This window comes from Tyto alba, unplaced genomic scaffold (assembly GCF_018691265.1).
Source record: "Tyto alba isolate M040663 unplaced genomic scaffold, T.alba_DEE_v4.0 Super-Scaffold_30, whole genome shotgun sequence".
NCBI lineage: Eukaryota > Metazoa > Chordata > Aves > Strigiformes > Tytonidae > Tyto > Tyto alba.
The window spans coordinates 3,119,282-3,136,541 of record NW_024881305.1 but is presented as its reverse complement, the minus strand read 5'-3'; the positions used below and the strand labels follow the sequence as shown (position 1 = coordinate 3,136,541).

Sequence of the window (17,260 nt, the reverse complement as noted above, 5' to 3'; positions counted from 1 at the left end):
TACCTACTTGCCTTTGAAGGAACTCCGATGCTTTCACTTTGGGGAAGAAATGGGAGGTGATGCTTAGTCTGCTGTCTAGACAGTGGCAGTTCCAGGAATCTGAGCAGTATGAGAGCCCTCCCCGGGGGGATGTTTTGTTCAGACCTGTTCTTCCCAGTCTTGGCAGCAGGTAGGGATCACTTGCTTTCTGGCTTGGGTTGGACCGAACCGCGGTTGACTGGGTTGCAGTAGGCACTCAGGGCTGCATCAGCCTGCCAGGGTCTGGCCAGGAGATGGTGCTGGAAGGCAGCTGACCATGCAGGCAGGGTGCCTCGAAGCCCAGTTTAGCCCCATTAGCACTGGGATGGCACATGTGGCTCCCCAAGGACATGGAATGCCTGTCATTCTTGGCTTGAGGTAGACCGGCATGTGCAAGTCTGCAGCCAGACTCATTTGGATCCTGCGTCAAGACCATGTCCCTGCACATGGATGGTGGCTTTCTAGAGCAGCTTGCTGGAGGCTCTGCCAATATTACAAACAAGCTCTAATCAGAGGCTTTTGGGGATTTAAATGCGCACAATTGCTGTTGCATATCCTGAGGTTAAACTGAGTTTATACAGTGTTGCCTTGAGGGCTCTTCAGTATTAAATATGCTGTGCATTCTGAGGTTAGAAATGCTAGACCTGAGACTTCTGAGAAGGTAGCAGAGATTTGGGCTTTTTTGCCTTTTTTTTTTTTTTTTTTCCCCCAGCCATGTCCTAATAGGGCCAGCAACTCAATAGTGAATGACGATGCAAATTCCAATAGCAACAGTAGGTCTGAGTGGGGATGAACAGGAATAACGGTCTCAGCTCTTTTCCCCCCTCCAGGCTGTCTGCAGACCTTGCACAGCAAATCGGTTGGTCAGTGCTAGAAGGCTCTGAGCAACCTTAAATACTAGAAAATAAAGGGGGTTTGGGTGGGTTTTTTTGCAGGGGGGGAAAGGGACTATTACCCTTTGGATCACACTCCATAGCGAAGGTGTTGTCTCTGCCAATTCCTTGCTTAAACCATGGCATAAAGAGGCCTTGTGCTTTATTGCCAGGATAAAGAGCATTGCTTTGTGGAGCACTACATTATGCTGTTTTTCATTAGGCCTCTGTTGCACGAGGAAAGAGCAGGGGAAGTGGAGCTGAGGAAGAGGAACACCCTTACGAGCTGTTGCTTACAGCAGAAACTAAAAAGCCAGTTGCGGTGGATAGGAAAACAAAAGGTAAGTGACCATCCAAAAAGCAGAGCTGTTTGCTTAGATGCATTTAAGGAAAATATAGAGGGCAGAGAGTAACTGGAACAATTAAACTCTTTGTTGGGTGGGGCGGTTGGGGTCTGGATTGCAATTGTTTTGTTTCCTGGTAATCTTCACTTTTATAAATGAGATCTAAATGTTCCTGTACAAAACGTACACAGAGGAAGGGCAACTCTGCTATTTTGACAGCTAAGAGATTGTAAGGACCTACTCTGCTAACTTACAAAATAAGCAAATCTTATACACAGTGAAGTAAATGCAGAGGGGTGGAAGGCTGGGCTGTGTTGTTACAAGTGAGATGAACCAATGCAAGCATTTAAATGAGCCGTACTCTCCATCCAGCTGAGCTTGAAGACCTGCTGGCGTTGCATGTTCATATCAGCAGATGATTGGCCTTACTATTCTCATCTTTAAATCAACATCCCGCTGTGTATCAAAGCTAATTCGAGATGTAAACTAATAAAGTAGGAAAACATGCGTGTGTGAGCAAACCCATATCTAGAACTGACTGAAAATCCACTGTATAGCCAGGTTAAGTATTGAACTAGCCCCTCTTCTCTGAGAGGGACTTTTGTGCTTTACAAAGGATCTGGGAACACATTGTCTCTTGTGTTTGGCCATTACCGGGCTTTTTGGCTTTTCTTTAACAAAAATGACAAGAAGATATTTGTTTAGAGGAAACCCATCTCTTGCTTTATTCAAAAGTCCTGATCAGGAATTTGGAAGGATTTAGTTTGGACTCTAAACCTGGAAACCATCTCACTTTGAGAATGAACAAAGGATAATGAGGACTCAATGTGATACCTCATTGACTGCCCTGTAAGACCTGCAGCTTTTTTTTTTTAATCTTCTTGCAGCATGATAGCTTTCATTCCTTGAGTCCTGCCGCACTCTTAGCTTGTATAGGGTGGCACAAGAGGTCATTGTTTTCCCACCAGGACTTGCCAAAGCCACTTGCTGCCGGAGGCAAAGTTAGGTTGCTTTTCAGGTTGGTGCTTTGCAGTCTCGGCCAGGAGTAGTCCTTGGGCAACAGCCATTGAACCAGAAACTTTGAGGCAATCTTTTCAGTGTGCAGCTATTGCTGGTTATTCAAGCGTGAGCTATTCCAACCTGCTTTGCTCCTTTCTCTGGCTGCTGTGTCTAGGCTTGATTGAGTGAAGGTGTGTTGTAATTAGGTGTCAGATTAAAATAAATCTGAGTAATGCATTTGCTTGTTCTTGATGCAAATCTCTCCCCATAAACACTGGAAGACATCGGTACTGCAGGATGTCTAAGCCCCATTTCATGGAGAGGTTGCAGGAAGCATTTTTAGCCTATTAAGGATGCAGAGCAGAGTCTTGTCTTTTAATGTACAGCTAGAAAGATAATAGCTGTGACTTCAGGGTTTGCAATCTATGGAAAGTGTTAACTGTGTGCATAACAAACCTAGAGCCTTTTCCACTGTTGCAGTGGGAGAAACCCAGGGATGCAGTTGAGTTTTCTCATCTTCAGGACTCGTCCGCTCTTCTAAATGAGATTAGCCCTATGACTAATGCGGTGGAGCCTTTGCTCTGGTGGAGGTGAAGAGCTTCTCTAGGGGCAAGGGGCCCAGCTGATGTATTTTTCCTCTCTTGCCTTTCTTAAACTTGTCAGGGCCATCTCCCATTGCTCTTTGTGGTGGACACTGAGAAAGGGACATGATTGTTTGTCCCCCCTCTCCAGAGACGGTACCAGCTGTCTTCCAAAACATCCGAGTGATCCCTGTGGCACGACTGCACGTGTGGCAGTGTCCCCAGCTGGCAGCTCTCCCTAGACTGCAGGAGCAGCTGAGCTTTGACAAGGCCCCCTGTCATCTTTCACCTGCTGCTTGTTCTCTCGGGGACTTCAGGCTTTTCAGCCTCAGTAGGAAATGAGGCACTGACTACTCTTCTCTTAGCACTGCCTGTTTTTCTGTTGTGTTGTTCATCCTTGCTTTCTGTCACAGTGTTACAGGTTGCTTCTTTCTGCACAGGAGTTTCATAACTCCTCTGGAAGGCTGGATCAACTTTGCAGTCTGCTCTGTTACACTGGGAACAAAAAGGAAATGTTTCCGGCTTTTGCGGTAGTTGGGATCAGATGCCAGAAATGCATGTGGAAGCAGACATAGCCAAGTATGAAATGTGAGGTATATGCTGACAGCGGTGGGGAGAAGATGCATTTAGGGAGTAGCAGAGTCGTTTTGGCAAAAATTTAAACAAGGGCAGAGTGAGGGAATGAAGCCTTAATGGGGTTGTTGGAGAATTGTCCCCCCTCTGGATCAGAAGGGTCTTGGAGCATCAAAGGCAGCAGCTCAATCCCAACGCAAGGAGCAGGCTGAAGCATAGCACTGAATTGCTTCTTGGCCCTCGATCTGAGAGGCTGGGCTTCTAGATGTTACTTGAGTTCTGGAGGAGCCTTTGGTCAGAAGAGAAGGACTCTGATTCTTGTGGGCTACTGAGGAGGACTTTTCAGGGCAGCTGAAAGGCTGAATTTCAGGCACGCTGTTTTTAATGGTGCCTTTCATATGTGATAGCTGCCTTTGTTCTTCTTGCTGCAAGTTGTCCTGTATCCAGTGTCTAGATGAATGTGGTATTATCTGCCTGGCTTTGGTTGCCTTTTGTGTATGTTACAGCAGTTTGCTGTCACATGCTGCAGCACTGGGAAAAGTTGGCCTAATGTTTTGGGCAGAGTATCAGAAGTGGTTTGAGCCAAATGCTTTCCCATCCCCTTTGGTAAGGAAACTACGTGCAGTCGCATGCATGAAGTCAGGGCATTCAGACCTTGTAATGGGATTTGTAAATAAGCCAAGAGTGGCGAGCTGACCAGAAGGAGACTGTACAACTGCTGCATTCAGAAAGATCTGATGAGGATGAATATGGAAAATACTTCTGAGTTTTGATGTCTGTCTTGCTTCTCAGGAGGGTCTTCCACAAGTGCTGTCAGCAGTAACCAGCTGCAGGTAGGACTGACTTGGTTCCTTCTGATAGTTGTTAAAAACTAGTATTTGTTGAGGTGCTGCTGTGCTGCTTCTGTAGGAAGCCCAGTTTGAATCATAGAATAGTTTGGATTGGAAGGGACCTTTAAAGGTCATCTAGTCCAAACCCACTGTATTCAGCAGGGACATCACTGAAGTCCCTACTTTGCCCTTCCTCTTGCTAGAGTTTTTTTTTATGGTTATACTGGTTCAACCAGATGTATGACTGTGCTATAAACCAGAGGTCTGAAATGAGCCAGTGATAAAAGACAAAATATGCTGCAAAGACTTAAAGAAAATACGTTTCAGAGAGCTGGAGTGTGACCGCAGCAGCAGTGGGATGGGTGTCACTATAGGGAATCTATGGGTACACGTGGGTATTGCAAACAAAGGTTGGAAGGGACAGAAACCTCTTGGCTTGCTGTGAGATTAATGATCGTGTAGAACTGCAGCCCACATGCCCTCCCTTGGTTTTATCATAGCCGGAGGACAGACCCCTTTCCCATGTCTCGGTCCAAGCCTGCATCTCTGCTGTCATGATGTATTTAGAAGTTCTGTGCAGAGTCACATTAATGATCTCTCTAAGTAATGAGAACAGTGTTTTATTGCCCTTTCTTAAAAGAGGAACAGCAGAGGGAATACAAAAGGGCACAAGTTCAGGTATCTTTTTTGAAGGATAAACTCTGCCCAAAATGACTGATCTTGATCAGACTAATACAGGAGCATATTGCACATGACTGGATTTCACATGCAGTACCTTACTGTGTAAATGAAGCTTTATTTCAGTTTTACTGCAGTTGAAGGCTATTTCTGCACCTCTACAGTAGCAGCCTAAAGGCCATTTTCCTTTTCTTCTCTGGCCTACATGCCACAGGACATAGAGTTGCACACTCCTCACTTGACAAATTCTGTCATGATGTAGCATGAGCAGCTTTTTCTAGATGAAAGTTAGAGGCTAGCATATGCTTGTGCTAGTTTTAAGATTGGGGAGCTTGAGCAAAAAGCAGCTGCAATAACAGCTTCATTCTCCTAATCCAGGGGCATGAAACAAATCCTGCTGCTGATTGATATATAGGGAAAGAAATTTGATCAAGGCAGGGCGGTTGCAGCTTAGTGTTATGAGTTTAGGGAAGTGCTTCATATCTGGAATCATCAGGCTGCTGGCAGGGAAGCTCTGAATTTAATCCTCCCCAGGAAGCAGACAGCCCGTATCCAGAAAGGGGCTCCTGTTCCCATTAGGTGTTGGTAGTTCCTCCTGTTGGTGAAACCTGGCGTTGGCTGAAGAAGTCAGGACCAGTCGGGTGTCTCTGCCTGGGTGTCAGGTGGGCTGAGGGAGTTGGACAGAAGTCCCTGTGTTAAGAATGACTGCCTTGCTGCGTTAAAAGGTGTAACTGGAGGAGGATGCTTTCAAATCCCCCTGAAGTGCAGCAGATGGATAGAACGGTGGTGTCTGCTTTTCCAGCACCTAAATATTATTTTCCCCTTCTCCAAATTTACTACACCCTTGAAAAATGAGTGCTGTTCCTCTTTTTGCCATGAGAAAAGTGATGAGCACATCAGCTGAATCATGTCAGTAACCTATCCCAAAAAGGTCCACCTTCCCGCGATGGCCAGTGGTGGCTCTGGCCTGTCTGCTAGCCATCCTGAGGCACCTTCAGTTGAAACCCCAAAAGGATTCAGTGAAACCCCAGGATCCCCTGGGGAACCCTCGGTGTTCCTGCCATCTGCACCTCAGTGGTAAAAAGGGGTGACATTGCTCTTCCCTGCCTGTGTTGGTTCTTCTGTCTGCAGCTTTCAGCACAGGCCTGTTATGTGCTTTGAAATGTCTCCTTTGAGATGTTCCTCACATCTGAGCGAGTGCTGTTGCCCTTGCTTCATCTTTTCCTTCCCTGGCAGCTGCCTTGTATTTTGAAGTCGTCCTTCATTGGCTCGAGGATGAACGGGTAGCTGTGATTTCTGTTCAACAGGAGCCCTTTTGTGAGTCTCTGGAGCTGGATTTGGAGCACTTTGTTCTGGCTGGACCCAAGTGTTCCAGCACGTGGCATAAACTTTCACCAGCCGCCTCTCTGCCTCCAGCAGAAATGTCAGTAAAGATTAAGCTGGGGCATGGAAGAAATTATTTCCAAGGAAGAAGAGAGGATAAGAAGAAAGGCTGTTGACTTTGCAAAAGTGTTTTCCCTCCCCATCAGGTTAATGTGACTGTCCCATCAATGCTGTGTCCTTCTTTCCAGATCAGTAGCTTTTTCTTATTAATACCTGTCTGTCCTGTGAATGCAGCATGTCTGATCTAAAGTTTCTCTCCAGCATTACGGCTTTGTAACTTTATGCAAAGTAACTGAACATAGCCTGGTCTAGAGATCTTCTGCTGTTGGCACTCCCCAGCCAGCGTTAGGAATGGTGCTGGTGACACCGCGTGCCCGCAGGGGATGTGCCTCCCCTTGGCAACTTCAGTGGCAGAACTTGTGGTTTATGTGCCCATGCAAGATAATCAACAACTACTTCATTGTCCTGGAATCTTTAACTCATAGGATCCAGAATGAAATAAGCCCTCGCATCACTTGATCCCAGCGAGAAGCGAGGTCTGCCGGCGTGCTGCCCTGGCAGTTAACCTCCGTTCAGGCTTTTGCTCTTCCTGACTCAGCTGCCAACTGAGCAAACTGCTTTTAGTGTTTCTGTGGAGTAAACAAATGCCTGCAAGAGGGACTAGTGACACTCATCAAACACAGGGTGCATGAGACCTCGGGATGTGAAGCGGCTTGCAAAGATCAATGACTAATTCAGGCCTTTCCTGCCTCGTTTCTGGTGTGAGGACAGACCACAAAACCAGATGAGTGTTAGTGTTTGGAAATGACCTGGTCAGGCTCAGTGCTGGAAAGGATGCTTGGGGGGAAAGAGTTGATCTTACTGGTGTTGCTAATAGGCTGCTTTTAGTTAAAGATAAGTAAAATTCATTAGTGTATTTTGCCTCATTTGAAATGAGGATTCCTTTGCCTTGGCTTCTGAGAGTTGCTGTTTTGCAAAGCAGGCAATTTCCTCTTTGCATCTAAACATCCTCCTTGCATTTGAGCCACGTTATTGGGGTGCTTTGCTGTATTGTTCCTTCGCAGCATCATCTTTTGATGCTCACACTGAAGAGTGTTTCTTCAGCACTAAATGGAAGTGGTTAAAATTTGCAGGCAATTATGGGCAGGTATAGGGATCCTCGGTAAACAAAAGTTATACTACTTAGCTTTACAAAGTTTGACTTCTGCAGTTCAAGTGCTCATTCAGATGTGACCAAGGTGAGTACACGTGTGTCTGTGCACACGCTTGGCAATTGGGATCAGTCAATTATTCATGATTTATGCAGGACCCTGGCACCTGATATTAAAGATGTTGGTGCAGGAGTAGCTGAGTAACAGTGTCATGTTTCTGGGACGGCCAGTACTCCACACAGCTTGTTGCATTAGTAGATCAGACTATTCTGTGTTCAGTGGTTCGCTTGCAAGAGAGAGACTTTTTGATCAAGGTTTTTATTGCATAAACTGTTTATTTCTCTCCCCTGAGTAAGGAGGAGAGGTTAAACTCGGAAACCACTAGGGAGGAAAGCAGTAGTTTTTTTGGGGAACGGATTTTGGAACTTGCAGGTTGATTACAGTCCAGAAGTTTTCCCACCCTGCAGCTCGTGCCAAGAGCAGGGAGTGCTGCTCTAAATAACATTTTGGCCTTTATGGAAATGTATCAGATGTTCCAGGAGCCTCCGTCTCTGCTTCTCCTACCTCACTTGCTCTCTCTGCAGGATATAGTTAGCACTTCTCTTAGCCTTATATAGCAAGGCCTGATAGTTAGTGTTAACAGGAATAAAACAACAAGGAGAGCTGCCAGATTGCATAAATCAGGCCAGTGTTTGGAATTTCATAAATGCCATGACTTTGGGTACAAGTTGAGCACACGGAACAATACTGAACTGTTCTCTCTTTATCCCTCCCTCCCTCGCTGAGGGAGAGCAGGAGGAGAGCTGGAATTTTGCTGCTTCTTCCATGTTTTAATTTTTTTTTTTTTCCTTCCCTGTTTTCATCCCCTTGAAGACCACAGGAGGAGCAGTGGCAGCCGCAGCCAGGACTCTGCTGACGGCCAGGACATCCAGGTTCCAGAGCAGTTTTCAGGGTTGCTCCATGGTTCTTCCCCAATCTGTGAGATAAGCGAGGACCCTTTCAGGCTCGCTGCCTCCACGGAGAAAGGAGGCACGGAAGCTACAAGCCACCCACCTGCTATGCAGCTGGAGGATGCTGACTTACCTGCCTCTGGACCAGTACGGACCAGCTCTCCGGACCAAAACCAGAAAGTGGTCTACGCAACTGTCCAGCACACTCACGTCAACCGGGCGGATCCTGAAACTGTAGTCACGCCCCACATGCTGCAGCACCCCGGCGGTGCTGAGGAAGAGGGGGACAGAGCTGTGGGTAGAGCCCACCCAGGGAGCAAGCCCAAAGCCGAGCTCAAACTCAGCCGCAGCTTGTCTAAATCAGACTCTGATCTTCTGACCTGCTCTCCGACAGAGGACGATGCCATGGGGAGCCGGAGCGAATCGCTCTCCAACTGCAGCACGGGGAAAAAGAGGCTGGAGAAGTCCCCGTCCTTTGCCTCGGAGTGGGATGAGGTAAGGCTGACCTCGCTTAAGAGCTTCTGTGCCAGGAATGAATCTGTACAGCATGAGCTCCCCTCTACCACACTGGCCTTTGGAGGGGGTCCTGGGTGGTTTTCATTACTTTTACTAACTCTCACATCGTATTAACAGGCACGTGCTCACTTGTAAGTCTTTAAGGTGCTATATGCCAAAAGATAGGCTTAACTGGAGTGGGGGAGAAGCAGAATTGCAAGAATTGAGGGGCTTTTCAAAGTTTTTTTTGAAGTTGCTCAGATACAGGGCTTGACTTCTTTTAGGCAAGCCAGATAAGTTTTTACATCCCCAAAATGAGGGAGAATTGATAACAAAGCTCCTCACAAATCTTTATGTTGACCTCCTCTTTCCAGTTCTTCCCCTGTGGACTCTCCCAGTGTCCGGAGATGTTTTATTCTTGGGTCTCTACTGCTGGGGGTGTAAGCAGTGTCCTGGGTTCGTGGGGAGAGAAGGAAGAGAGTAATTAGCCTGTGTTTTGGGTATTTAATAGCTCCCGCTTTCCTCTTCACATATTTATTTCAGAGGCTTGTTAGAAGTCACTTTATTATAGTACAGGAGGCCCATGGATAGTTAAATATTTCATGCTCAGAAAGTTGGCCCTGGTGAACCACTCAGGCGAGATTAAGTGTCCCTCTGAAATTCAGCACCGCAGCATTACTGAAACATTCTTTGGAGATGATTCTCTGCTGGTAGAGCAGCAGCGCTGCAGAAGAGATAAGCTCAGATGAACCACTCTTTGTACACTGAAGGGAAATAAAACCCCTGGCGTGGTGCTGGGGGTGTGGAGCTGTGTGTGCTGGGCGTGTAAACTCCAGGGACGGACGGTTGTGCCCCTGCTCGGCTGTCCTCCGTGCACTGACTGATGCTCAGCTGCCTCTCTGATCCTGACTCGGAGATAAAATCATCTTTTGTGGCAGAGGGAGGTATTCGAAGGTGCCAAAAGCCAAGTGGGAATCACTTCACAGGACAAGCCCATCCTTCAGTTCATACTCTCACTCTGACTCCCTGCAGTGTTTCAGGGTTGCTAAATATATCTGTTTTCCTTTGTAGCCTTTTTGGTGGCAGAGGCTTTGCTGTTAGTTACCTGGGTCAGTTGTGCCATGACTGTTAATGAAAGATTCTGCAGCAGAAGGCTTATTGGAAAGGACTGGATCATTTTCCCTGTGCTTTTCATGCCTAACTGAACTGTGTACAGCAAACGTTGAAAGGGAAAGAAGCCTTTGGCTCCACAGTACTGTGCGACTTTACTGGTAGCGGAGGTCAAGTGTTAGTGTGCCTGTGCTTCCTCTGCTCAGAGAAATGAACTCGCAGATCTGCTTCCCTGCTTGTAAACAAAAAACATCATTTCCACCCAGTGTCAGCCTAACAAGCCACAGGAGGAAAATCTGCTTTTCCTTCCCATTATATTTAGGTGAGGAAATCACGGAAAGAATGTGAAAAATTCCCATCTGTCTACAATGGGGCAGACCTAACCTAAAAAAAAAATGTGTGTTATCAAAACCTGATGGTTTTATTTGTCTTCCTGGTTTCTAGTGTAATTTAAACATTTTGTGGAATTGCTTTAATCTAGTATCAGCACCCTGTGCTTAGAGCACTGATTCGCCTTGGAGTCTCATGGGTGTCACAGACCAGCTTGAATAATTCTGGATGAAGGTTTCTCCTCTCTGCCTCAGTTTCCCTATCTGTGAGATGGCGATAGCCTCTTTTTGCAGAATGTTTCTGTTCCCACTGAAAAACACTGTGTAAACTTAAATACCGTCATAAGAAGGGCGACAAGCCAGCAGCTGGTGATTCATTGCCTTTAGCTTGATTTGCTTTTTAATTGCCAAAGACTGTAATAGAAGCATTTGGGGTCTCACTCTGACTCCTGGTGCTGCGGTTGCACTCTTCGATGCTGTCAGCAGGAGGGGCACAGTTCAGGGGGCAGAGCAGTTTTCTATAGAAGCAGCATAAAATGAAGCTGCTGATAGTCAGTAATTTATAGGGTCAGGCCAGTTCTTGCTATAAAATATCCTAAAGCTGACTCCTGTGACTGTTAAGAAATGGTAAAGATGTACCTGTGGGGAATGTTTGGGTTTTTCTTTTTTTTTTGCAGTGATTTCTATGTGCAGAGGGGGGCTGATCTAGCTGGTCATAATGGCAACAATGAGATTTAAACGTAAGTGTAGTGCTGTTGTTAGAGGTTTAATTAGTGTTCTGAATGGGATAATGCAGCTGCTCTGAATTAGATGCAACTTGCAGCCTCTGAATTTACCAGGCTAATATAAAACCTTGTTGAGCTGCCCCTGTTAGCAATGATTTGGCTCTTCCTCTGTTGAGGGGAAACAATGGCAGATTTATATGCATTATGCTGTAAATTTTAATAGCCTTTATGCAGACAACTGAGGAGCAAAGTGATCTATGTGCAGCTCTCTGCAACACACAGCTGTAGCAAACCAGCTGAGGATTTTGCCCACTGGCCTTGCCAGCAGTAGGTGTGTCTGTCGGGGGTGCTGGGGTCCTGGAGGGACGTGTTTATGTCTGTGGACAGATGGGGGCCGTGGGAGAGGCTGAGCTGGCACCTCGCTGGGCCGTGGGTGACTGTGCTCGGCTAGTCTTGCTGACCAGGGACAGCAGGAAAATCGGCTGCTTGGAAGCGAAGGGTCGTGTCCCTTCCCGAGCCGAGCGCCGCCAGTGCCCTTTGTTGGAAGTGGAAGCTGGTGCCGGCTTTGCCAAAAAGGGTGGGATGGGGAAGAAGTGATTCACTTGGCAAAGCTCATCCCTGTTCCCAGTTGCAGCTCCCCTGCTCCAAGGAGCTGGCCCAAATAACAGATACTGACAGCGCTGCTCCGGGCTGCGAGGGAGTCTGTTCAGCCTGTGTCCCGCCTGCCTCCTGCCCCAGCGGCTCCTTCGTGGGAGCGTGAATGCACACGGGGGTCCCCTCAGCTGCTGTCAGACACAAACTCCTTGCGAGCAAACCAGAGAAATTATTAAAGCAAACAGCAATGTATTGCGCAGGGACAGAGGTGAGGTCTAAAAATGCTTGGTCCTCTGCTTGAGTGGGAAGCAAGGTGGAGGAGAGGAAGTGTGCAAGGGGGTGGAGCTCCTAGTCAGCGTAAATATTTGAAACCGTCCAAAATTGACTGAGGGCTAAAGCAATAAATTTGGTTTTTGCGATCAGCTCATAAATATTCAGCAGATGGATATTGTGGTTTAACCCCCAGCCAGCAACTAAGCACCACACAGCTGCTCGCTCGCTCATTCTGCCCTGCCCTGCCCTGTGGGATGGGGAGGAGAATGAGGGGGGGGATGTAAAACTTGTGGGTTGAGATAAGAACAGCTTAATAATTGAAATGAAATAAAAATATAATAATTATTATTGTAATGAAAAGAGAGCAAAAAAGATATAGAAATCAAACCCAAGGAAGACGAGTAATTTACAATAAAATTGCTCACCACCCGCTGACTGATGCCCAGCCTGTCCCCGAGCAGCGATCTGCCCCTCCCAGCCAACTCCCCCCAGTTTCTACACTGAGCACGATGCCCTGTGGTATGGGATATCCCTCTGGCTACTTGGCATCAGCTGAGCTGGCCATGCTCCCTCCCAGCTTCTTGTGCACCTGGCAGAGCATGGGAAACTGAAAAATGGTTGTCTTAGAGTCAACTAAAACATTGTGTGTTATCAAGGTTATTCTCACACTAAATCCAAAATACAGCATTGTACCAGCTACTAAGAAGAAAATTAACTCTATCCCAGCCAAAACCAGGACAAAGGGAGATGAGCGCTCAGCAGTGGCAGCTCGCTGTGAATTTTGTATAGGACAACAAACTGTGTTTGCACTCCCGAAGGAGGAGCAGGGGCCCTTGGTGTCCAGCTCGGCTCCCAGCCCCCTTTCCGGGGCGGATTAACTCGCATCTGCTCTGCTTTCCTCCTCCGCAGAGCCGCTCCAGCCCTGCGCGTCCCCCCGGGTTCATGCACCAGCCCTGCCGTGGGCTGGCACCTCGCCTCCTGCAAAATGGTGCTGGAGTCCCATGGAGTTTGCTCAGCAAACCCTCCCACCCGCAGGGTGTGATCCAGGAGGGGCTGAACTCTCTCTTGGTGAGATCTTTCAGGTCTTTGGATGAAAGGGAGCATACACGTGTCTAATACGAGTTGTAAGCTGTTTAACAAAGGCTGAGGGGTATGCAGCAACTTTCCTTTATTCTGAGCCCATGCTGTCTGATCACTCTCAGCCAGGTTTAGCTGTTGAATGGTTCCTTCTCCCCCTGCTTCAGCTTCTGTTGCATTTTTTTCCGTGTGCTTTTACCCATTTGATAAATCAGCGTGTCTGTGCTAGAGAGCCTGACCAAGACGAAGTAAAACTTTATCACAATCACTCACTGAGCTGCCACAGCTCCGCTGGGGAAGCAGCTTCCTGACAGTGAGAGTAATTAGCGGGGATGTAATCTCCTGGGGGAAGCAGTAGAAGAACGATGTCTGGGCTTGAAGATGTTGTAAAATAGTCCTCTAAAAGTGCAGTGGCTTGAGAAGAAGTCAGGCTGTGACAAACACTTTCTGTCCCTTAGATGCTGTCAGGTTGATGAAGTGATGTCCGAGTGTTCGGAACCTGTCCCCTGCGCAGCCTCGCTTGGCACAGGACCAAGCGAGGCGATAAAGTGAAAACCCCTAAACACAAATAGGAAAAAACTGGGCTCTGTTTGTAGAGGAGGAAGAAGAGGGGGGGGAGATGTGGGGCTTTGGCAAAACACAAGATGTTGGGTAGTGTCTTGGCTTCCGGAATTTAGGTTTGGTGCCTTTTATAACGGGTTTCTGACGCGCCTCCCACTCCTGTGATTATCTCCGTTGTTCACGTCTGCTTTGTACCCCGTGCTCCTGCCCGTGCAGCCGGGGCACCCCGCTCCAGGGGAGGGTTGGTTTGGGTTTTTTTGAGGCTTGCAGTGTGGTTGTTCTTGACACATGTATGATCCAAGAGATGCATCTGTGTGATCAGATGTCACCGGCCCATATCTGCATCCACGCTCTGAGCAGAGACATCTGGAGTTGAGGTGCGGTGCTGTGTGAGTGAGTTAGCTGCTCTTCTGGGTTGTAGATGTCAGTAAGAAAAATGATCTGTTAAGTGTTCAGGGGCAAAGAATGAGGCAGGCTGCTGAGAATTAGCCTCAGACCTGGCTCCTGACATCTCTTAATCCTCCACTTCCAGCTGTCTGCTATCAAGTAAGCGCCTCCGATGCTGAATTTGTAATGAACGCTGGGCTCAGAGGTTCCAGCATCAGTTTTACAAAATCAGGTAGTTGCTCTATGTTCTGTCTTTAGCTCTTTTAGGAAGAGATTAAACCTCCTTCAAAGGAGACTTAGGGAACTGAATAAAACATGCATTTTACTTAAACTTTTTGTAGAAAAAATGAGATGCAGTCTTCTACTTCGATGCATTTTTTTTTTCCCAAGTGAATTAGTTGAATTAATGAATATTCTGTAGCTAATTATGGCACTGGACAACAATCATCTCCTATGAATAATTGCAGTGATGCTCCATGTTTCACTATTGCTGCAGAATAAATTATTTCCCCATTTCCCATTTGTGGATGTGGTGTTTCACCTGTTGCCGACCCATTTTTGGGGGTTGTAATGCCACATAAGGATGGATGTCAGGAGTAAATAGCATGTCTGTCATGCCTTCCAACACAGGTTTTAAAGAGCTGGGGAACGAGTTGTTAGAGGTTGTGGCTGCTGTGAGGTGCCTATAAAGACTTGAGCTCCATTAACCTTGTCAGGACTGCTTGGGTGCTTAAGTACCTAGTGGAATTAGTGCCTTAATTACAAGCTTACAGTTGAGGATTAAGAACATTTGCATTGAAATGGGAAACTTTCAGGGAAGTTCTTGATGCAAAGCCTGCCACTGCCTTAAAAGGACACCTAGAAGTTGAAATTCAGAGCTGCAAGCTGGTGTTGAAAGAAAATGCAAATATTTTCCTTGTTATTCAGGAGGAGAGCTGCTATTTTTGAGCCTGGTGAAACTGCATCTTGTAAAAGCTCGGTGGTTTTTGTTCTGACAAGCTCATGCAGCTTACCTGCCGGGTAATGGCTCTGGTATGGCCCACGCTGTGGATCAAAATACTGGTGTTTCCAGTGAGAAATACAGTTGAGAAAACAATATATTCAGCCTCTCTGTATTCCTACCACCTGCAGCACGCAGGCTGGCTGTCGCATCTCTGGTTCGCGTGGTCCTGCCTGGTCCAAGGACATCCCTGCTGTGTGGGTCACAAGGCTCCTTCCTTGCTTGCCAGCAGCTTATGCTTATGAAAATGTTTAATTTTTTCTTTTGCTTCAGGTGTTTAAACCTTAATGCTTCCCTTGCCCTGGGTTTGGCCTGTGGGACCAGGCAGAGTCTGCTTTCCAAGCGAGGTGTGCTTGCATGCTCTTCAGCCCACAGCCTCTGGCTAGAGCCAGCCCTCAGTTCTGAGCTCTTGTTCCAATTTTCTCTTTGCCTATTTAAAATGGATTAGAATTACTTTGTTGTTGTTGTTGTTGTTTAGGGGAAAAGCAGCAATATGGTCAGTATTTTTGTTTTGATTTCTGCTATTCTAAGCAAGCATGTCCATCAGGATCTTAATCAACTTAATTATTAGGCTGATTATTCTATTATCTACAAATCCCAAAGTTTCCTCTTGTTTTTCCTGTGCTAAGGTCAGGAATTCTTACATCATCCCTCATGTCAAATCTCTTTTCCCTTTGCCCCCGATGGCGAGATTTCCTCCATCCTGATTAACTTTTTGAAGTGAAAGCTTTTGTGTTTCCACGATACAGGTTTGCTTTGTATCGATTGCAAATGTCCAGCCTGTTAAAATTATAAACCAATACTGAGCTAAGCCAATCCAAGCCAAATTAAGGCAATTTACCAGTTTTATAGGTAAAATTGGCTGGTGTTCTGGTCTGAAAGGCGAGTATATTCCTGTACTTAGCAGCGAGGTTTAGACATAAGAATTATATTTGCCAGCTCTGAATCGTATCAATTCATCTGGAACCAGACAGCTATCCAGGGCAGCTCTCCCTAAGGCATGTTTGCAAAATACAATGAGACATTGCAGCTTATCGGTTGCCCTGTGCAGGAAGAAGCTTTCCATCCATGCATTCAAAAGGATTTGCAAAAATTCCCTCAGTACAGATCTAAATGCACAGTGACTTCTTTCTCCTCTTATTTATAGGTCACCAATTGCAGGCTGAACGTGGGTCTAAATTAGCCTGTGTGCATACCACGCACTAGAATAATACAACCATTTCAGTCCACTGCTGCTATGTATTAACTTTTCAAGTGTATTAACTCAGTATTTCTGAATCAGAAGCTTTTGACTCTTCTATGTAAATTATTTGTGCTCTGACGGATATTTTGGTTATGTAACCATCTTGTGATCATTAGTGTTTTCAGGACTCTTTTTCAGGAACAGAAATGTCCGGCCTTGGTGTCCTTACTAAATTCAGTCTTTCATTATGTTCTCTTCCACTTTACATCACATCTTCCAGCACTTCAGCAGCTTTAATTTTTAAAAAAGTGTTTCTGTAGCTCTATCGCAAGTCTTCAAGCGGGCTTCACCATGCTGTATTGCATCCTGCAAGCTGGAAACAACCTCTGCACCAAGAGCCTAACATCATTTTTGGCTTTGTGTGTTAAAGATGCGAGAATATGACAGTATAGCTGTGAAGACAGTGAATTGAGTCGATACTTTTAAGTGGGTTTGCCTTTTTTATTGTGAGTTCAAAATAACCAGCATCCAGCCATTTCACTGTTATGAGCAGGTGCATTGTTCCATTTGACCACCGTTCTTGTTAACATTGAATTTACTGGGAGTTTGTCAAAATGACATTGATATTTGGAGGGCTCTGAAACCGCAGATCCACCACACGCTGGTTGTGAAATACAAATTTATACCGTAAGTTCCTTTTCTTTTGGTATGTGTTCAGATTTGTAATTTGGGGATTTGTACAAAAACACAGACTGGAGAGTGATATGAAGCAACAGTCCCTGATCCTGATCCAAATGAGCTTCTCAGAGTCCACATTAAGCCAGAAGATATGTTTGCCTTTATCACTAATGAACAGTTGCGGGATGTCTTGAAATAAATAACAACTTCAGTGAGTCCTAGCGTTGTGTGTGGAAAGCACATGCTGCTGGAGGAGGATGTAGCATGGGGACTCTGGAGTTCAAGTGCTGAAATGTGCCTCAAAACAACTGTCTTGCTTTTGTAGTTTAGGTTTGAATTAATAAATTGAGCATTATATTTTCCAGGCCTTTGGTATTTGTCATGCTGAGTTCATAACACGGGCTGGTATCTTTTGTATATGAAGAATATATTGAACAATGAAATATGAGGCTTCTGCTCTATGGCATGG

General features: G+C 46.2%; 1 protein-coding gene across 5 annotated transcripts in view; it reads left to right on the top strand.

Annotated features, from left to right (window-relative positions):
* ANKS1A (ankyrin repeat and sterile alpha motif domain containing 1A) overlaps positions 1-17,260 on the top strand; it is a 109,919-nt gene that overhangs the window by 43,878 nt on the left and 48,781 nt on the right. For all 5 annotated transcript variants that reach the window (XM_042799964.1, XM_042799961.1, XM_042799960.1 and 2 more), the window contains 2 exons: positions 1,114-1,231; positions 8,303-8,874. In XM_042799964.1, coding sequence (XP_042655898.1) covers positions 1,114-1,231; positions 8,303-8,874 — 690 coding nt within the window. The remainder of the gene's footprint in view (positions 1-1,113; positions 1,232-8,302; positions 8,875-17,260) is intronic.